Raw genomic sequence first — 23,694 nt, 5'->3', positions numbered from 1 at the left:
TATGTATTTATAAAATACAGTTTTATACATCAAAGATTTTGAAAGTGATATTTTAGTGGCTATTCTTGACTACATGTATATTAATTATTTCTACAAATTATATTATAAAAATGGAATCACGCCATATATATCTTTCTGTTATTTCATATTATTTTAACATCTTAATAATACAAAGTATTTCAATAAAGAGAAAGTACTTTTATAAAGGCTTTCAATGCATAATTTCCAATATATGTTCAGAAAGTTTACCCTAATTAATATCCCCACAAAGAGTGCATAAGTGTTCATTTTCCAAAATATTCTTTCTGACAATGGATATCTTTTTTCCTATTATTTTTGCAAATATGATAAGAAAACAGTGTTTCATTGCTGTTTTCCTTTGCATATCTTTAATCTTTGGTGAGATGGAACAACTATTTATGTGGTCATTATAAATGTGCATGTATTCCTTTTAAACATCTTGTCAGGTCCTATGTTCATTTTTCTATTGGTGGTGAGGGATAGAGAGTGGGGAAGGTAGGGCCACTTTCTCTTACTAATTAATGATAATCTTTTTTTTCTATATGAAAGTTATTTCTTATAAAAATTGTGATTATCTCCCCAAATTGATATTTGTCATTTAACAATTTTTCAGGCTTGATTTTGTGTTTTGTTTTAGTTTCTTTTCTTTTGTGTTCTCAAGAGTAAAGTTTACCTCCTTTTTCCTTTGTTTTTCTGTCTTTGGTATCATAATCAGAAAGTCTTTTATCATTCCAAGGTCACAAAAATAATATTTATATTTATTCATTTTTTCTAGTACAGATTGTGTTAGTGATATTCTTCAGATCACTGCATACCTCTTGGTAAACAAAAGGCTCTCCCTACCCCAAGATAATTTCTTTTTCCTCTTCCATCCTTTCCTTCCTTCCTTCCTTCCTTCCTTCCTTCCTTCCTTCCTTCCTTCCTTCCTTCCCTCCTTCCTTCCCTCCTTCCTTTCATTCCCTCCTTCCTTCCCTCCTTCCTTTCATTCCCATTCATTTTATCACCATTCTTTGTGCCTGTTTATTTCATACCTTCAAATTTAAGGCATAAACTGTGTTTTTTCTGTAACCTGCTCTGGTTAACCTTGACTTGGAGGGTTCATACTTAATTCACTGCATAACTCATGACTCTCTTATGATCTGTCATTACTGAATTTTACAAACACTATAGTTTAATAAAACTTACCAATTCTGTTTCTTTCACTACACTAGATCATTTTATACATTCTTTCCAATTATAATACCTCAAGGTAGATATTATCTGAATCGAAATATAAAGAATCAGAATCTCAGAGAAATAATAAATAACCAAGGCTATATGTACCAGTACATATAGAAACTAAGAAAATGAGCCAAGATTCACCTCAGAAATAGAGACACTAAAGCCAGGGCTCTTTTGTTTACCTCTAGGCACACCTTATAAAAACAAAAGCAAACAGAACCAAGGAGATCCTGCATATTTTCACAAACTATACTTTGCAAATAAAATCCCTTTTCCTCATCACACCATTTATATACTTTTAAGAAGTTTTAGCAACAGTAGTTCCTAATTTCATCATTTCACAGAACTACACTAATTTAACACTACACTCATGGCTATACAGTTACAAACAAATGGATGTGGGCCCAGGTATATAATAGCTTTGATTCTGCTTCTATACAGCTCAATTTCAAAATATAGATTCTGCCATTTTGAATGAGATTTTGAGGGCAAAAGTTCACTTCAGTTCTAGTTTCCCATAAATCTAGCATTTTTTGTCAGGAGTATAGAGACAGGTTTTATTCAAACTATTCCATCTAGAGCTGGACTGCAGGAAGGGTGGCTGTGTTGTGCAGTGGGAAGAGCAAGAGCACAGGCAGGTCCTTGATGCAGGCACACCTGGGTTCAGCCTCTGGTCTGTCGCTTCGCACAGTATATTATTGGGTACTTACATAACTTCTCTCTATCTCTTTTTTTTATAATCTGAAGCGAAGGTAGTAATATTTGCCTCAAAGGGTGGTTTTGAAGAATATTTAATAAACTTAAAATATCTAATACATATTAAGAATTAAGTAAATAATCATTACGTTTGTTTTTGACAGTATTGTCAGAGCAGACAACTGTGATATGCCTATGGCATTTTTATATATTTTACAGATAAAGGGCATAATTTGAAAATAAATTTGAAAAATATTTTTAAACCAGGAGGATATTTTCTTGTCACATTGACTCCTCTGTGGAAGGCTGTACTTATTCCAACTTCCCTAAAAGTAAATTTCAGGTACCAACTCTATGATACTGGTTGCCTAAGAGTCACATTTGTCTAATTTCAGGTATACTAATTCTTCTTAAAAAGAGATGTGCTTATTCAAAAGTGCATATCTATGAAAGAGGAATACACACTATTTTAGTACAATAAGACATTGAAGGAAATAAAAAATTGGCATTATTAACTTCAATTTTAGTAATATCTAAAATTTTAAAGGTCCATCAGAAAGCCAGTAAAGGGTAAATATGTCTTACTGCTAATTTTAGAGAATTTTTCTGCCTTTAAAGTTCTAACTTTTAAGTCATTAAAACCATAAAGCACTATGTTGCTACCTAGGTTCTCTACTCTCTCCTGCAATCAGGACTTTGCTTGTAGAAGGATTTGGACCTCTTATCTGTAGTTAAGCCTAAGGTAGCTCTGTCACTTTTTATTTCAAAGATGGGCTGTTGACAGTTGGAGCACAGGGAGCTCAAAACCTTCTAAATTGTTGCTTCAGAAATGCCTAGTTTACACTTTACATAAAAATTCCTTGGACTGATGAGGAATATGTGTAGTGTCTCATCATGTCTACATAGCCTGGACAGAGAATTGCTATATATTTTTAAGTCATAGACTTTTAGAACCTACTCAAAAATGTGCTTGCCTTTATTAGTGTGAAAGGTGAATATTTTATTAGCCAAATGATATTTTCACATTTCTATTCTGCTAACTACATATTCCTTGTACACATTTCAATTGTTATGTCTTAGATTTCAAGCTCCAAGTGACCAGGACCATGAATTATCCAAGCAAGTGCCTCCTAAGCATTTCTTGAGTTGAGATTACTCTTAACCATACCTGGCAACAGTCTGGCATTGATTTTCTGTGATACTCTATTTTGTGTGTTTGTCTGAACATCCAACATATCCAATATTTCCTTATAACCTGATATTGCTCTTATAACCTTCTATCCAAGGAAACAACATAGAGTTCCTTTTATTTTCAGCTGCAGCTTAAAACTAGACCAGGGCAGGCACCTGACTCAAGGACCACTCAACCACAAATTAACCAGAAACTCATGATCAGACCCCTTGCAAAGCACTTTGGTCATCGGAGGAAATTTATTCAGGATGGCCAATCAGACTGGCTCTCTTAACAATCTGTTCTGGAAAATTTGAAGAGGACTAATCAAGAGGGTGAATGTTTCCAACCTGCATACTTAGCAGAGATGTCATAAATGTGAATCCATTCAACAAATGCCACTGATGAAGACAATGATAGTGGTGTTGGTGGTGATGATCATCAGGATGATGGTCAATTAAGTCTGACCACTTAACTGTGAATCATTTCTTACAAATATTAACCCATAAGCTTCACAACAACCCTTTGATGTGAGTAGCTACAGTTTAAAAACAAGCAAACTGAGACATAGAGAAGTTAAGTAACTTGCAGAACGTCAACAGCTATAAGTGGCAGAGTCAGGACTGACTTGGGAGCCTGGCTCCAGAAATTGTGCACGTTTTTTTGTTTGCTTGTTTGTTTGTTTGTTTAATTATCTTAGAATCAGAAAGGAGTAGACATGTCTGGGATGACATTTCTAAAGAGCTCTGGTTTTTACAAGTGCATGAGGTTTATAGAGCCGATGACTCCACACTGAGAGAAATGTCTACGTTCTCTGTCCATTCATATTCACACAGGATTTTAACAAAGTCTTAGATACATATAGTGTCACAACATGTACAGCTCATTATGAGAAATATGTGTTCATAATTCTAAAAAATAAATGTCAGTTAATAATCATTCACTGATTAAAAATATGCAGTGAAAATGCCTAGATTTAGATTGTGGTACTTTTAGTGTGCAAAGATAATTTTTAGAATATCGGAAGATTATTTAAAGCAAGATTTTCTTTTGAGTATTTTCTTTTACTACCTTAACTATTACTTCACATACATTGTCTTTAATAGGAAAAGAAGAAGCACATATTTCATATTTCACTAGGAATTAATAATTCAAAACTATTTAATGTATAGGTTAAAATTTCAGAATTAAAATAAATAGTACTTTTTCAATGACAATTCAGAGAATAGGCAAAAGGCCAGCACTTGGTAGCCAGATACCTATCACAAACTCCTCAAAACTCAAAAAGGCAAATGATTAACCTAAACAACTTAGCCTCAGAAAATTTTTCCAGTAACTAACATATGTGTCATTATTTATTAAGATACTATTTGAAAAATAAGAATTATCCTATTTATTTTGTATACAAATTATATATTGATTGGATACAAATGCTGGATCTTAAAGAACTCTCCTGATACAAAATTTTCTGCACATATTCCTTTTCCCAAAGCATGTTTATGGGCAGTCAATATCACATTCATTTACTCATTCAATAAATATTTATAACATATTTACTATGTGCCCAGCACTGTTTTTAAGTATAGAGACTACATAATGGGGAAAAAAGATTAAAATTATTGCCTTCATTATTTTTACTATACAGTAGATACACTAAACAAACAAGTAAACATCTAATATGTCAGACAGTGAAAGGAAGTACTATGGAGAAAAATAAAGGAGAGAGGGGAAGAGGTTTATTTGGGAGTTGGGAATGGAGTTGCATCTTTAAAGAGGGTAGTTAGTAGTGGCCTTCCCAAAAAGGGGATAATTAAATGAGCAAGTGTGTTGGAAAAAAAGATTTGGGGAGGATGAGGTCTGAAAGTAGAGGGAAACATCAATTTCTTTGGAGAAAAAAGTGGTTACCACATAATGTCTGATAGTCTTAGCTTATAAAACTGACAAGAAGCATTTAAACATGTTTATCTCTTAAAGAGGTAAAGAAAGAATTTACAGTTATAAGTTATGTCAAGTACACACTTCAAGAAAAGGGATATCGGGGCCTAGAATCTATAAATATAGAACCTCAGAAAATTGTAATTTAAAGCTATGAATGTAAGATGGCTTCCAGTCTAGTTTGTAAATTTCAAATCTGCCTACCTGACATCCTCATTTGGTTGTCTAATAGACTTTTTAGACTAGATATATCTAAAATTAATTTTTGATCTGCCTCAAATAGATCTCCAATCTATTTAATTCAGTTTCCCTCATGACATTTATATCATGTCAATATAAATGGCAAATCCACATTCCCATTCCTCAAGCCAAAAACCTTGAGTTGTCCTCGATGACTTCCTCTCTCTCATACTCGATATCTAATTCTTCAGCAAATTCAGTTGACTCACACATCATTATACATGCTTAGCCAGCAAATTTCAACCTCTCCATTTCTGCTCAACTTGACTAAACTTTAGACAGGCTTCTTCCTGACTCTAGGCCCCAATATCCCTTTTCTAGAAGTGTGTACTTGACATAACTTATAATTTGAAATTCTTTCTTTGCCCCTTAAGAGATAAATATGTCTAAATGCTTCTTGTCATCTTTCCCAAGGACCAGGAGTCATCCCTTTGAAATAATCATCAAAGAAGATAGAGCCCCTAGCTCTCCTATCTCTGTGAGAGAGTGCAAGCCTAACTTTAGAGGGCACTTTGCTCCAAATTGTAAAACTATCCCTAGTCGTAAAGACAGACAAAGTTTATCTCCTTTAGGTAAAGCTAATTAGCAAGCACAGATGGCCTATGATCCCCTACACCCCATCTCTGAAAAAGCTTCTGTCCTTTGCTTTAGCAGAGCTGAACATAGACTGAGCTCTGGTCTCTCTCCCTCTCTTTCTTATTAATTATTTAGTATTATTATTAAAAATTAATAGCCTTGAATAAAGTTTTCCTTTTCTGTTTAACTTTGTCCAGGGCAATTTTTCTTTGACAGTAGTAATAGTGGAAGTGGTGAAAAAAATAGACAAGTCAGAAAACCTTTAGAAGATTGTAAAACAGAATATGTTGTAAAATTAGCAGTTGGAAGCACTCAAAAATTATTCTTGGTTTCAGATTTGTGCAACTGAATGTATAGAAGTGCCAGAAGAAATATAGATCTGTGGTTTTAAGATGATGCATTTAGGCTTTAAAAAAGTGAGTGCCATAGGTGTCTGTGAGTCATCTGAGGAGAGGAAACTTACAAGCCTGTCAATATATGCAGCCAGAGTTCAGGAGACCAGATTTGCTTATACAATTTTTGAAGTCTTATGGCTGTATGAAAATATACAGGAAAAGTAGAAAGAATTAAAGGATATAGGGTTTAGATCAGAATTCTATTGAACTCTAATACTTGAGAAGTAGACAAAGAGGAAATCAACCATGAAGCACTGACAAAGAACATCCAGAAAGATAGGAAAACAGAGTTACTGCTACACACAGAACCAAAAATACAGAAACCAATGATGAAAGGATGCCCTGCCTAGTGTAGTGCCATCGAATAATGTAATTTTACCCAGGTTTACTGAGCTGTGTTCTTCGCAGTAACCTAAACCAAATTATATCATGAAGAAGATAATGAGATCATGTCTCTCTATATTTGTAGGGTAATTCAGTATAAATTTGAATCATCAAGAGTGTATTCTAATAATAAATGGAACCTGTTAACATGCTCCCAATTTTTAAAACAAACCACCCTTCCTTAGTATGTTTTCAGCTGACTGCATGCTAAAAAGCAGCAATGAAGAAGCTCCCCCATCACCAACATTAATAGAGTGTGTTTTTGTATTTTTTTTATCATGAAGAATCATCTCCAGTATTTTAAGATTTGATATGTTCCACTTCATTTGCTGCTGTTGACGTTTTGAGGTTGTGTTCAGTAACCTAGGCAACTGTTCTTATTTCTGTCCTAATTTACTTCTATTTATAGAGCTTATATAGATTCAATGGCCTCAAAATATTCTTTAAAGCAGAGGAAGTTTACAAACTATTTGCTCTTAAATGAATATAATTTAAAGATATGACAAATTTTAGTTGTCATATAAAGACAATATGTTACAATTTCTTTAATTTTGGATCATCGGTATATATGATAAATAATGTATCGTTTAAAAGATGACATAACACTATCATACAAAAATGTAACTATAGTTGGAATTATAAACTTTTAAGTTTTTTTTTAAATATTATAATCTATTCAACTAAATTTCAGCGATTAGAGACTTCAGCTTCAAATACCTTTAAATAAAAATCTGGACTTAGTATTAAAATGAATTATTTTTTCAGTCCTCATCTGCAAGATACTATAAGCAAAGTTTAAATTGTGCAAGCCAGAACAAAATTTTTTAGTTAGTTTTTAGGACTTATTAGCTTTCAAGCTACATAGGAAGAGGGAAGAGTTATTAGAACAGATGTCTTTCATGAACGGGTTAGATAAAAAAAGGGTGATTTTAAATGATGACCTGCAAAATTGTCTCCAACGTGTATGTGATAAATATCAAAATGACTTGTTTTTTTCTTTTCTTTTTTTTTTATAAGCATGTATCATAAAACTAGGAAATTAAGCCCTGTATAACTTAATGAATGTAACTGAGCACTCTGAGACAGACAGAAACCAATGAATCATCAAGCTACCAAAATTCCACAAAAAAGAAAAACTCCCAGTGCAGGGCTAGGCTTTCAATAATAAAGAAAATAAAACCTTGAAAATTATGGGTCAATTTTTGTTTTATCTCACTATCAAGACTTGTTTTTTGTGATTACTATTTCAGTTCTACATTATTTATGTGACTATATGTACACATAAAAGTGCCAGTGTCATTAAGAATCACATTAATGCCATCTTCCCTTTAATCTCTGAAAGCAGTTTCTAATAAGTCCCCCTCCTTAGGAAAAAACAACCTCGAAAGACTTTTGCTAATAGAATGTCCAGGATGTCAAAAATGTTTAGCACCACAAAACCAGGCAACTAAAGTAATCACATTTCAGAAGACTAACAGACTTGTATTGAAAAAGCTCCTCGAGCTTTTCAAAAGGAAGTCAAAGTAAAACAGTAGCACACACAAGCCTACACTTATCATGACATTCAATTTTACCAAAATCAAAATTTATTGAGTATTTCCTATGTGCCAGGAAGTAAACCAAAATTTTCATATATCTAGTTTAATCTTCAAAAACACCTATAAAATAGATACAATCATTATCATCACAATTTTGCAGATGAGAAAACCTAAAGTTAAAAATATAAACTAACTTTACAAGAGTCCTATGGACACTAATTTGTGGAACCCACAGTTTGACCAAGGTCTATGTGACTCCTAAGTCCATACTCTTAACTTCTACTCTATATAGCAATGCTAGAAAAACAAAATGAGTCACTTACTCACTCATTTCACTCACAAAACTCTTTTAATCCATTGTATTAAGAGTCTTTCTAAATCCATAGTCGTCCCCAGGGTAGGCTTATGGAACATACTTTTAGCTGCCACCCTGCTGACATGTTAGCAATTTCCTAAGTCTCTATTGCTATCGCTGCCCTCATTGCAGACAATAAACCAGAGAAAATTTCTAGAAATTAGCATGTTCCCCATAATGAAATATCACAAGGACAAATGTGACAAGAGACTGACTAAGGAGTAACTACTGCCCGTGTCTTCTGGATTCTGCTTGAAGACTTCGGGTTATTGTCCTACAAGGTCCTGTGCTATAAGACTCTACTTGACTGTTATTCCACTTGATCAAGGAGAAGTGATCTTCCAGGGAGATTGTCAGGGTCTGGGCACTACTATACAATTTTCAAATGGCAACCAACAGACTGATTTTGTCATTGTTGGAAGATTGTAGTATTGGGACACTTAGAAATTTGTGAGGCTTAAACAGATCTGATACTAAGGTTTATGGTCTTTAATTTTATGAGTCATCTTTCTCATAGAGGAATTATAATATCAACCATAATACTAACTGTAGCAAGAGAGTAGGGTAAAGAGATCTTAAGGGATGATGACATTCTACCTAAGCTTACAAATGTGCTACACTGGAAAAAGTGTGGTTAATGCTAGAAGACCTGAGACTTGGTCACAGTCTACATGACTTATATAAACTACTGAAATTTTTTTAGTAATTCCTCAATTAGTAAAATCAAGAAAAAAAAAAAAACCTTCAGGGCTTTGTTTAAATAAGGTACCAATTTAGAAATATTCTGTAAACTATAAAGTGTTAAATGATAACTGGCTCTGCTCTGTTTAAATAGAAAATATGATTTTGCATGTATTTAGTACAATCTTTTAGGAAACTTTTAGGATTTACCAAAAAATCTTATCAGTAAGTTTAGGACTTTGATTATTTTAATAGGAGTCTATTTTACGTCTCTTTCAAATTTAAGTTTTCAAGATTTACCCTTGCTAAGAGCATGAACAGAATAAACAAGGAGCTCTTTGAAGAATGTTCTCTAAACCTATAGCAAACTCACACTCCTATATTGCATCACAGTGGAACGCCTGATCACTGGCTATAACCACTGTATCGGGCCAGTAAGTATTTGTGTTTAATAATTAAGACAGTCATTAATTTCTACTTCTGTTCCTCTGCCACTTCATAAGGCATGCACTATTGGTCTTTTAGTATTTCAGTCTCATTGACCATGAACTCATTATTTGTTGGTTATAGACCTTCACAATGCCCAGTGGCATTTTACACTGACGACAGCAGTAACAGATGATGTTGAGCCAAAGCTACTGGAAATGAAATACAGAAAGTAAAATGATAATAAATAACTGTCACTCTACTACTAAACAGCTCCTGAAATTGCTTCTAGTACATGTTTGAAATAGCAGAGTCTGCATAATATGAGAACCAAAAGCCATAGTAATAGCAGTGAACACAAAGGAACCCAACCACTTGTCTTCAGCAGTGACTGGGAATTCCTCATTGATCATGGCATGAATATTCAAAGGATTCTCAATGGATTCCACTTCAAAATCTTATGGTATCTTGTCAAATTGATTGTACCTGGGGAATATGTCAAAAGGTACACTCAGTCCAATGAATATAGAATTCAAGAAAGCAGATAGAATACAGATATAAAGTCTCAAATAGTTACAAGACTAAACATATGAATATATTTCAAGCACAGAGATGTAGTTATAACAAATATAGAATATCAGGGATATAATACCTGCCTAATCATAATCTTGCCTGTAGTCAGGTGATTTGAATGAGTGATATATTTGAGTTATCCTCCTTGGCGAGCCATCTCAGGTATGAGAGTGAAATCTGTTCTAGTAAACTCACAAGATAGATATTCAATAGGATGTAATTGGAATTAAATTGTCCATCCTATACAATAATTACTCTTTAAATTTAAATATGTACTCTTCCTCCCTTTTTCAGACCACTGTGTCATCCTTTATTCTGTTCTCTTACATTCCATAAATGACATCAGGTTTGTCGTGATGATGGTTATTTGTTTGCTTTTTAGTAAAAGATTCATTCTACTTACCCTATGACCTAAGTGAATTGACATGTGGTAACCACCAAGGTTCTTAGTCTGAAAGAATAATCCACTTACTAGGTAAATTATATAAATCTGAGCCTCAGTGATCTTATTAGTAAAACTGTAATAACAATATCATTATAGCAGAGTTAATGTGAAAATTAAAGAAATAGTATATGTAAAGTAACTATATTTTGTTTTCCCACCCCCCTCCCCCAGCAAAAAAGAAAAAGAAGGTAATTTATTTTGAGAATAGATCTCAGGGAACAGAACTGGGAGCCTGGGAAGAATACATCAGAAAAGAAAGGAGGCCAATCCAAGATATATTATAAAGCCTGCCAATGCCGTAAGAATTGGGGCTTGATCCCGCTGGGAAACTCAAGGACCTATGGAAAATAAACTTCAAATGATCCATCTAAGGAGTAAAAGAGTATTGGTTAAGGATTGCTCTGTGGGGTGTTAGTGCCTCACTCAAGCTTGTGTAAGTATTAGAATATCTGAGCAGCTTCCTGAGGGATTCCACATAGCAATTGCAGGGAAGCCTCAGGGCAGGAGGTGAATAAAAACCAAGCTATTTGGAATTTATGCAGGGGAGATTTATAAAAGCTGACAGTCACCAGGTTGAATACAATGTTGCTCCCAGGAAATTTGATGGTCAAGGATCTATCTTGTCACTAGACAGTGGTAAGGCTGTCACCCAGGGGCATTTCAAATGAAATGGATCATCGGGGAACCGTGCAGGGTGGAACACAAATCTAGGATTCAGAGCAGTTTCAGGGTGATATCCACAAGTTTAGAAGCAGTGGCTTCTCTGAAAGATTCTTAAGAGCCAGGACCATGAAGATTATCAACTTCATAACCTACTATGGTCAGCTGGTCACCTAGTTGGCCTGTAATTCCATCCAAGACAAAAGTACAAATACAAATAGTAGTAATAAGAAGCTAATTTTCTTAGCATAGAATTTTAAAGTTTATAGAACACTTTCATATGCATTATCTTCTTTGAAGATGCCAGTGGTGCTGTGAGAAGGTATAAAACTATTCTCATTTTTCAGATGAAGAAATTTAAACTTTCTAAGTTTGAAGGGTCTTAACCAAGGCTTCATTGTCTACCTGTGACAAACCTGAATGAAAACCAAGGTATGTTTATCCTAACCCCCTCATTCTAAAAGTTGCCTTTGTTTTAACAAAATTTCCTCCTATCAGTTACTTTGTAAGCCCTAATACCTACCCACCACTTCTAGTGGCTCAGCTGCAACCTACGTGAATCGCTTGCTCACATCACTGAAAGCATGAGCAGTCTACCATTAGCAAAATTTATTTCCAATTTTATGAACATTTATAAGGTTTGATATCTTACCAAGGAGGCCTATGAGATTTGAAAGAAATTGTCTCCAGATGCTGTGATCCCCCAAACAATTCCCAACATGAACTGGCTTCTAGAGGACTGATAAATAATCCAAATAATCAGCAAGAAATGGAAAACCAAGAAAAGCAACATTTCTGATAAAACGAAAGTGTCGTGACTATATATACAAGTTTTAGATAATCTGAAGATATGAAAACATGTAACTTTCTTAAATTTATCTTTTCCCATCTGTCTCCAAATTCTATGTCACTGAATTTAACTAAATAATAATGATAATGATGATAATTATACTATTGCTACTACTACTTCTAAAAATAATAATAAAAGATTATTGAGAACTTATTGTGATCTAGGCACTGCGTTAAGTGCTCTATTAGGTAACTCAGTTAATTCCCATAATAATCCTCATACAGAGAGTACTATTAGTATCTTCACTTTACAAATAAGAGAATTAAAGTAGAGAAAGTCTAAGTAAGTTTCCTAAGTAATACAGCAAGGAAGTGGCTCATTAGATGTGTTCCCAGATAGTCTTAGCCACTGTGCCACTCCCAGTACATTTAATTGTCAGGGATCTATCTTGTCCCTAGACTGTCGCCCAGAGACATTCTAAATGAACTGGATCATTGGGGAACTGTGATTTCAGACCCAAGTTTTATAGTTCAGTCTGCAGTTGCAAGCTCTCAGTATCTAGAAAACCAAACTTTAACAGATCCCCGTGCATCAGGTATAAGTAAAGTGAAGTACAGTATCTCAGAGTATTTGAGAAACTGATAAACAGCTTTGGAGAGTGTGTGTGGGTGGTGGGGGCAGGGTGGAAATGTATGTGTTGAGGGTAGGGGCAGAAGAGGGCATTGCAGAAAGAAAGAAAAGTAGAGGCATACTGCTTCAGAGGTTTATTTGTTCTCTCCCTATAACGTTTTCCTTACAACTTTTTGGTTTCTCTTTTCTACTCTAAACAAAAATGTACACATTTCACTTTGATATTCCCATGACTGCTATAAAGATCAAAAGTGCTTATAAGGTGATTCACTACCTGACCAGAAATGGTCTCCCTGTGAGCTCTCAGAATAGAGGAAACAATTCCCCTCATGCTGAATTCAGAGACTCTTCTCCCTGTGCTTTCCGAAACCAGCACCAGATCCAGTAGTCCCCACTGTGAGAGGCTGCCTGCATGGACCAGAAAAGGACAGAGTAACAGCTCTCCCCTGAGGGCAGTGACATACCCTGTCAGTTTTGCCTTCAGTCTGAATGCTGGTGTGACTGTGGACCTCATGATCCTCTTCCAGGTCAGAAACATCCTCCAGTTCTTCTGGGGTCTACAAAAAGAAAGCAAATCATTGCTGGTGGGCACACAAAATGGAAAACAGTCTGTCAGTACCACAAAAAGCAAGTATAGAGATAAATATGATCCAGCAATTCCACACCTACGTATATACCCAAGAGAAATGAAAACACATGTCCACATAAAAACTTGTAAACAAGTGTTCACAGCAGCACCAGTTATAATAGCCAAAAAGTGGAAACAACTCAAATATATATTTACTGATAAAAAGATAAACAAAATGTAGTAAATTTATACAGTGAGATATGATTTACAACTCAAATATATATTTACTGATAAAAAGATAAACAAAACATAGTAAATTTATACAGTGAGATATGATTTGGCCATAAAAAGGAAGGCAAGACTGATACATGCTGCAGCATGGGTAAACCTTGGACATATCATATTTAGTGAAAGAAGTCAATCATGAAGAACCACATATCGTATGATTCCATTTGCATGAAATGCCTAGACTAGGCAAATCTGTAGAGACAGATATTTGATTAGCGGTCCCTAAAGGAAGGAGTGGGGAGTGGGGGAGCAGTGACCATTATGTGCATGTGGTTTCTCCTTGGGCTGAGAACAATGTTCTGGAGTTAGAAGGTAGTAATGGTCACACAAATCTGTGAATATACGAAAAATACTGAATTTTACACTTTTAAAATGTTGAAATTTATGGTATACAAGTTATAACCTGATAAATTTGGAAAGAAAAAGAAAAAATGATCAGAAGGGAGTTTTTCTCTCAGTGAGTAGCATTTGGCTAACCAGTATATGGTTCTTTCAAACCAAGGTATTTATAGGTGAATGAAATAATTATCATTAAAGCCATATAACATCAAATGCCACCAAAATTATTAAGAAATTAAATTTTTTAGTAACAGAAATAATAAATAATTTAACAGTAACTTAAGTAATAAATAATTTAATATGAGCTTCAGTGTTTATTCTAAAGAATTGACCTACTTCCATTCCTTTTTTTTTTCATTTCAGCTTAAATATCTGTTGTTCAAAGGTGTCTTGCTCAGGAATCCCCTAAACTGGATTGGGTTCCTCTGCCAAGCATTTCCTGATTTCTTTACTTTCAATATCATAATGCTGATCATACTTTATTGTACCATTGTTTATTAAACTGTCCAGTTTGTGAGATAAGGATTAGATCTTCTCTGCTTACTGCCATATCACTGCAACCTAGCACATACATGCTTATAAATCGATGAAGCAAAATTATCAGTGATAGTCAAAAAGATAATTGGATATGAGCAAAACACATCAATAGCAACACAAACATCTGTTCTAACTGTACCTTTACTATGCTTTCATCTTCTGTATTTCAAAATAAAATTTATTTGTTTTATCTTGTTCTTCTTAGTTCAAGGTTTTTATACCCTTTGTCTCACTGGAGCAATAATTTAAAGACATTAGTCATTATTACAAAAGCAAGGATAAGTACTTAACAATAATTAACTTAATATTTGCTTTAGTTTACACAGTCTCAACTTCAAGCTATGATTTCTTTGCTACAAAGCCCTGGTGAGAAATCAAGAACACAAACATTTAGGTTTCATAAAAACAACCAAAAGCAAAGTGGATAATCTCTTATACACACATGGCTGTTAAAAACTTAGAATGAGGCAGGATCTGCCACCTTAGACCAGTTTTGGTTTCTCTTAAACCTTGCATTGCACACAGGTGCTTTGTTTATTCTCAGAGTTGTGAAGAGCTTTCCTTCTACAGAGATGGGAACACAATGATTAGTCCGCATTGTGGAGAAAAACTACCAATTTCATAAACACTAATGGCCTCAGATTCTTTCTCACCTTATGAATCTTTAATCAAAATTTTCTAGGTTCTCTAACACTTACACTAAGCATCACCATCTGTTTGCATTTATTTAACTTACTTTTATAAGATATTAATGGCCTCCTTTTACCAAAGCATTTAATATGCTGAATAATTGTTATCTATATGTTGATCTCTATATGCAATCTTTCGTTGTTGGATCTATAAGCATTAAGATCACAGAGCAATTTAATCTCTTTTAGGTGTTAATAACATGAGTTCACCACCAAGAAACTTCTACACAATCACATATTTTATTATTAGCCACTTTTGTGTATTCTTTTCACCATTTTCTTGAGAAATATCTTTGCAACTTCCATCCTTAATTCATCACCAGCCCCTGTAATATCTAAATACATTTAGTTGATCAAATTCCCTTCCTTGAGTCTTATTTTGCAACTGAAAGCTATCTGGTGCCCCTACTGTGATTTGTTTCTTACAAATGTGTCTGTTTATTCTTTGGGTTATACTTTATCATGTAGTGACATATAACTTTGTCATTGATTTCAATGTTATTCAACCCTCAAATTAAGTGACTTAACAGAAACTAAGAACAACTGCCGCTGTCAGAAGTCACACGTACCATTTTTATTAGTGATACTGCAGAAAGAGATAAGACTACCATTTACGCCCACATACTTCTGTGCTTTTGTCTTTAGCACAGGACAAATAATTTTCTTGCTAAGCCACCACAACTGACCTCTTATTTTCATGAACAAAATCAATGAGGGGGTGTTCAAAACACTTGCTGGCAGCATTTTATATTCTGTAAGGCAAATGGTTGGCTGGAGTTGAAAAGTGAAAAGTTAAATATTCAATATTATGGTTTAAATTAAGTGCAAACTAAAAATGAAAAAGGAGCTTTGGGATGATACATTAACTCCTTCAGGACTGAAGAGAAATAATAATAGAAAAAGCAAGTATTTTTTTCAAATGTGAGAGGAAGGACGGGCTACCCTACATTGTATACTTTGAAAAACATCTTGTTTTTACTGATCTGGTAACTTTAAAAGGTTAAATAACTGGAAGGTGTATGGGAGGAAAAATCTATGTATGAGTTATGTGTGTTTCTAATGAATTTTCTTTCTGTGGAAGGAAAGACCAACCATCTTAAAACATGGGTTGTGTGGTACAAAGACCCTATACTGTTGAGTACTGCAGACTTGAGTTTAAATTCTGGCATTCCAAGCAGTCATAATGAGACTTTGGAAATTTACACCCTTTAAACTTTGGTTTCCTGCAAACCAAATTTTGGGTAGTATCTTATCCTCAAGTTTGTTTTGAGGCTCAATTGTACTATGACACTTTAAGTAAGCCCACAGACATAGCCCACAGACAAAGCTGGGGTGCAGCAAGTTTGTTTCTTTCTGTTTATTGCTTTTTCTCCTCTGTCTTTGCTTTCTTGTCCCTGATCCCACTACACTTGGTTTTTGTATTTTTTGATAAAACTTCTGTCGAAATTTGGGTACCTTCATTTTAAGTCAGGTTTATTATTCTGGATTGATATGGTGCTTACTAGTGACCTCTAGCTACATTCACCTGACTTGAAGAATATAAGGTCATTATGATAAACAAGGTTGAATATAATCCCACATGCACCTTTTTTTCCTAAATCCCTTTCAATCTAATTTTAATCATGTATTAGAGTAAAATTATCTCTTAAATTGAACCCAGCAAAAATTCACGGTAATGTAGATTCTTAGGAATGATGAAAATAACTCCTCTTAGCAAGGCTGTCTCTAACCAAGCCCAAGAAGAAGATGCCGATTTTATTCTGGAGAGAGTGTTAGTAAAGAGAGTCATTATTCATTTATTTCTCCTATCAGAATTCAGGAAAACTATTTTATATTTCCCTATTTTAACTCTTGCTTGTGAAGCTTTCCTTAGGCAGCCAAGTGATTTGAATTAAGTTTAGCTTCTTCACCCATAAAATGGCAAAAATATCACCCAAATTTTAGGATTATTGTGAAGATATAATAAAATGATGAACTGGCACATTATTCAATGACTAGAAAATACTGACATTTCGATATTGTTTATGATTACTATTATTATAAGATCTATTTATTTATGCAAAAGAGGACACAAACAAGTATATAACTCGAAAATATTCAGGCTGAGATTTTTATGTAGAAACTAGGGCTGTAATAAACAGTAGTGGTATATTAGACTTCAGGGTCATAGTGATTTGGTAATTTTAATATATAAATATTTAGCAGGGTAAAAATAACTGCATTTAAGTTGCCTTTTTTTCCCTTAAGAAGTTCAATGATTTCTATGGACTTCATCTCATTAATCATTTCCACATCATTAGCGAGACATGTAGGTGGTATTATTATAACTAAAAACTGACTTGTATAGGCTTTATAAATATTTAATAGTGAAATATGAAAAAGAAATCTGGTAAGCACACAGCAAAAAAAAGGAAGAAGAAAGGAAGAAAGGAAGAAAGGAAGGAAAGAAGAAAGAAGGAAAGAAGGAAAGTAGGAAAAAAAGAAAGAAAAAAAGCATCAGAACTCCTAGGGCGTTGTTGCAGTCTGGGCATGCTCAGTATCAGGGCAGGTTTTGAGAAAGAAAGAAAGAAAGAAAGAAAGAAAGAAAGAAAGAAAAAGAAAAGAAAGGAAGGAAAGAAAGGAAGAAAGGAAGAAAGGAAGAAATAAAAGAGGAAAAAGGAATAAAAAAATAGGTTAGGAAACAGAAGTCATGCTTGACATTTTCCTCTCAGATTTAAGGTTGAATTCTAAATCATACAAGTGATTGATTTAATCATAAGTAATACTTCTCTGACTATCCATCACTAGTCTATAAAATCAAATAACCACCACAGCAATGTCAGTAGATATCTGACACTCACAGAATCTGTAAGAAAGGATGCTAGGGACAGTCTTCTGAAGCAGGGAGCTGACGTAACATGTTCAGTGAGATCATCCTAGTTGAGCAGGTAACACAGGATGATTTTGAAATGTTAAAGTAGAGAGACTAAAATTAAAATAGTTTTTAAAAATAGGAATTGCTAGATCAAATAACATAATTTAAAATTATAAAATATTAGGAAATATCTCTTGTTGAATGTGCAAACATGCACACTACTCCTAACCTGCCACCTCTGGCCAAGAAATGGTACTTTATTACTCTGAATGTTCAAACCAGTAACTTTCCTGTTACACTTGCCTCTTTTCTACTCCTCAAACACATCCTTCTGATCAACTCATTCCACACCACGCTCCTTGGCTCTTTGTATCTACTGCTCTCTTGTATGACATGCCCTTCCTACAGCTTTCACATGGCTGGATCCTTCTCACCATGAGAGCTCAGATGGCTTTTTCACAGCCCTATCCCGTCTTCTTAGGACAGTCTCCTCCCCTCATTTTATTATATCACCCTATATGGTTTTTTTTTTTAGGTCACTCGTCATGATCATAACCTGAAATTATATTTTTCTTCTTTTTCCTTTTTTGTTTTGAAAGGGGTTTTGTTTTGGTCTTGCCCTATTAGAACATAACCCCATGGGAATAGAGAGGTTGCCTGTCTTGATTATCACTCTGAGCATCTGAAATAGCATATATTATCTGTTCAACAAGATTTCCTAACTGAATAAAGAAATAAAGGACTAATAAACTTTGATAACAATGTCAGAAGACAGCCATGGGAACATTTTTGAGTTAAGGAGTAATGTTTAATCCTTTTCCTTCTGCCTTCGGTAGGCGTTGATCTAATCATTCTTTGCCTAAGAAAACATTTGAGGCAAAGATTCCTTAATTTTTTTAAGCCTACAGAAATTAGACACAATAGATTTTGTGCAGAGAGATTTTTCACAATATCAAAATTCACACACTTGGAAGATGACAAAGACTTCTATGTATCCAATTAGCAGTTCAATATGGATATAAAAAGAATTCAGAGAAAATGCCATCTACTAAACCCAAACCAGAGTTTCAAGTCTCACCAAGGTCTTATGCCACAAACTTGTCATGGAAACAGCAAATAGTAAACCCAAAGGAATTTCATGGGCTAGGACAATGAGCATCTCATTGGTAACCAGTGTGGGAAAATTACAAATGATTGGTGGTTCTTTCAGATGCTTGGATATTGTCTAAGGCTCTAGACAATAGTCTAGACAATAGTCTAAGGCTCTAAAAGTTTCTCATCCTTGGCACTATTGCATCTTGCTCTGAATAATTCTGGTTGTAACAGGCTCTCTTGTATATTGTGTAGCATCATCCCTAGCCTCTACCCACCACATGCAGTAGGACCATCCCAAGATGTGACAATCAAATATATCTCTAGACATTTCAAATGTCTCCTGGCAGGTAGACTGAGGAACATCATGTTTGAAAACTACTGCTCGAGAAATGTGGGTTACCTGTCATAACACAGTTAGTAGGGAAAAGGGGGAGGTCCAATAATTATGTTTAAATTACTCATGAGAAAAGTTAAAACTTAATTGACTTAGAAAACATAAAAATAAAAAGTAATTTTTTTTTCTTATACATCTGAGTTTATGGTCTGAAATACATACCCCATATAATATTATTATGGTTACAAAACAGAAGAGGGCACTCTTTATTCATTTTAATCTTAACCAAATAACTGGAAAACAATTTCAAAAGAATTACGAAAATAAAATTACAAACTTGGTTGCAGTATTAATATCAGCATTTAATAAGCTGTTTTCATTCTCTGGTATTTCTTTTTTAGTTTTACTCATAGAAATTGTTGCCTAGAATTATGCAGCCATAGTCCAAGTTTGCCTGATCAGTAACAAAGATGTTAGAAAAATCAAGGTAAATCATCTCAACTAACAATTTGAGTGTCTTTTTTAAATGTATATAGACACAAGGTGTTATGCTAGATTCTGGACATCTTGAGACACATAAAACACAATCTGGATAGTTGATGGAAATAAAAGATATTCCCTAGAGTCAGAAGGTTTGAGACCGGGATCGAATGGTAAGATATTGTGAAATTTCCTTAGAAATGTCAGGCAGAAGAAGGGAATAAACATAAAGTGCCCCGAGTGAACATGAGGAAGTATTCCTTGTATTGTCAGAAAGCAGCTAGGTTTGTGTTATAGATGAGATTCGTGAACTTGATTACCTGGGTTTGGATTACCTGGGTTTTCATTCTAATTTTGCCACTAATTAGTTTTATGTTGTTAGGATAATCTCATAATTTTCCTATTTACTCATCTTTAAAATGGAGATGAGAAGTAAATAAAACTTGATCATTTCTGCGAGTCCTTCAAGTTTTAAGATTTCATGAGTTCATACTTAAACTGAAAATAGAGCATTAATCTGGATGAGATGTTCCTAGTACTAGGAGATCTCAATACTAGGGGAGATCTGGTAAATATGTTGAGCTCAGTTAATTGAAACATCACTTATTTCAATTCATCACATTAATTAGACATATGATTAATCTCCTGAATACATGTACCTTATTCTCATAAGGAATGAGGAGGATTCTAATATTGTTCACAGTTTTATAACCTGAGGACCAAATATAGTGGCTGGCAAACAGTAGGTACACAATAAATATATTTTTTAGTGAATGAATACAAGGTAGAAAACAAACAGATAAAATTAATAAGGATGCAAATAAAAATATATATCCCCATTTGCTACAATAGATTATTGGTAGATTTTTTTCTTATAATATTTCAAAAAAACAATTCAAAACTCCCCCTAGGTACCACTATCATTCTGTTTCATAAGCCATTTCCTTCTTCTCTCCCAGCATGTTAAAAATATAACACCATATGAATTATTCCATCTGATGAAACTAAAAAGCCTGGGTGAGTGTTATACCCCTTAAAGACTGCAACAGTTGAAATATAGTTTGACAAATCTAAGTTTCAGAATATAAAAAAAATACCCTAAAGTAAGAGGAAAAGAATACATTTCTAATACACAAGAGGGTTTGATTAAACATAGAGTCAAATAGGACAACTGGGCAAATAAATCCTGAGTATGTAGAATATTGTTATCAGAGGAGACACAACCTTGAAAGCGTTGTGCATATATTTTCTGTAAAATAAGTCTCTATTAATTTGCTACTTAGAAACCTACCCAGGCCAACAGCCACCAAATAGCCGACCATATGATATCTTATGGTTGAGTCCAGATTACGATGGTTGTTATCATTATAATCACTTAACTTTTTATAAAGCCTTTTTAAGGACTCAAACAATGATGGAATCATACAGGGTAAGTCATATTTTAGCTTCAATATCTCCGTCAGGAAGCTTGTGGGCAGTTATTCCTCTGCTCCTAAGATACCAATGAAGCTAATACTTTTAGAAAAGCACGCAGAAAATCAGCAAGAGGGTCATAAATGAAAGTGGCATCATCAATATCATTGTACTTATTCAACCACCAAATGAGTTGATGATCTAGCTCTGATTCCCAGGACTGCATGTCTAATTCATGAAAACTGTCATAAAAAGTATTCCAGCTTGAAGTTTAAATAAAGATAAGAAAGATTAATGAAGCAATGAAGAATAAGATTTGGATGAAAGCATATTTTTGGAATGTGCAACTATTATAAATATCCAGACCCAATTCAAGATCTTGACATTCTTCTTTTTGAGAACCAAAAAATGAGGTAAACATTTTTAATTGAGGTCTTAATATAATTCATGAACAACTTTGCTTGGTTATTCGAAATTCCTTTTTTCATTCAATGTTAACGATAAACCTGAACAGGCAAATGTCATCATTTTAAAACCATACATGAAGAAACTGAGCCTTAGAGTTAATGGAACCAGTCCAATATCACACTGCTAATAAGGGGATCCTTCAGGGTAGGTCCAGTACTCGCTTCTAAACCATGTGGCTTAGAGGTCACAAATGTATAGTAAATGTGGGAACTGAGTAGTTAAAACTTTTGAGTCTATAAAGTAAGCTTTAAGCAGCATGAATATACTGCTCACAGAGCAAGGCACGCCCGGTATTGAGAGGCTTTGATCAGCACACTACAAGATAGGTTCTTAAACTACTCTTCCCCCTGCCAGATATAATTTCTGAACTTCAGCAAACTTGGTATCTGGAGCAAATAGATGATTTAACTCTTCCTCATTGCTCCATTGCCACCTACTTTGAACCATACATTTTCTTTGAAAACCAAACTAAAAGAATACCTGCTTATTTCTCAGGCTGGCACCCTGGCTTTCAGTCATGCCAGGCTTGAGATAAATTCAATTTTGGCCTGTAGCATGAGCAAAAGTATACCAATGGAGCTACTTTGAAAACTATAATACTTGTGTGAAGTAAATGCTGAGAGGGTTGGTTACATCCTCCATATGGTGATCTTCAAACAAACAAACAAACAAACAAACAAAACTCCCAAGACATTCCTTTTCTTTTTTTTAAGTTCTATATGAATTAGGCTATACTAATCAGCCAAACTACTAAATGTGTTTTGGACAGACTTTCGATTTTATATCCTATTTCCAAATTGTGAGCAGAAAACCTAAACTAAGTAACTTGCCAAAGTTCTTTCAGTAAGGCAGGAACTGTGTGGAACATAATATAAAGACTGAGTATCTGGATTCTATGTCAAATGCTGCCTTTAATAGCTTGGGAACTCAAACAAGCACTTAACTTGTTGAGAACTCAGCTTCTTCAGGAGTAAATGAAAAGATTGTACTAAATGATTTATAAAATCCCATTGAATTGTCCCAGTAACTCTACAGGTCTATTACAGGTTTGGTTACAATGTATGAGGAAAGATAATGAATATTTGTTTAAAAAAACTTTGGATTGGCAGGATACTTTTCTTTTAAAATACTTAACACAGTTTTAGATCACAAGTCTCATTTGGTTTCTAACCTCTCAGAAGTTTAGAAACAACTTTTTAAGCTTGTTTTACCCAGAAGTACTTAGGATGAGATGAGAGTTCTTCATAGCAGAAATCGATGATGCCATTGAGAACTGTGGCAGTGCAATTAGTCTCATTGCTCTATGGGTGGGAGGTGTGCTGTTGTTGGAAACAATGCAATAATAATAAGAGTAGTAGTGGAGGTGGGGTAACGATGTTGATGGCAGCAGTAATAATAGCAGTAGCAATATTAGTGGTGGAGGTGGCAGTTAACTAGTAATACACCAAGACCTTCAAGTCTTGGGTACGAACACTGCTACCATGAGTATCAGACAAATTCTATTGTATCTGAGTGAGGAAAATCTCACCTTTTCTGTTAAACTCTATGCCGACAAACTCTATATATAAATTTGTGTTCTTATTCTTAGAATAGACAGTTGAAGGGAGGTTATCTAATTAAAAAAAAATATTAATTTTTCTTTTTCAAGAAAACTCTTCTAGAGATATTAACATAAGAGCTTCAGACAATATCCAATGGCAAAGAAAATGTACTTATTACACTTTTAACTCAATATACACATATATACATACATATATATTCTAAGTATATAAAATGTATTGCATATACGTGAGAGAGAAATAGAGTTGTGGAATATTATATCTGGTTTTTCTTTATAACTTATTTGTTTATAATATATATAATATGTAATATGTAATATATAATGTATAATA

The 23,694-nt window shown here is 34.1% G+C and overlaps 1 protein-coding gene across 2 annotated transcripts in view; it reads right to left on the bottom strand.

Annotated features, from left to right (window-relative positions):
• Positions 1 to 23,694, bottom strand: part of CTNNA3 (catenin alpha 3) — a 1,378,877-nt gene that overhangs the window by 136,399 nt on the left and 1,218,784 nt on the right. For both annotated transcript variants that reach the window (XM_006915590.2, XM_006915591.2), the window contains exon 14: positions 13,202 to 13,294. In XM_006915590.2, the coding sequence (XP_006915652.1) occupies positions 13,202 to 13,294 (93 nt within the window). The remainder of the gene's footprint in view (positions 1 to 13,201; positions 13,295 to 23,694) is intronic.

The sequence above is a fragment of the Pteropus alecto genome, unplaced genomic scaffold, assembly GCF_000325575.1.
Source record: "Pteropus alecto unplaced genomic scaffold, ASM32557v1 scaffold155, whole genome shotgun sequence".
In the NCBI taxonomy this organism is placed as follows: domain Eukaryota; kingdom Metazoa; phylum Chordata; class Mammalia; order Chiroptera; family Pteropodidae; genus Pteropus; species Pteropus alecto.
Note: the sequence above shows the minus strand (reverse complement) of the source record. Positions and strands in the feature narration are given on the sequence as shown.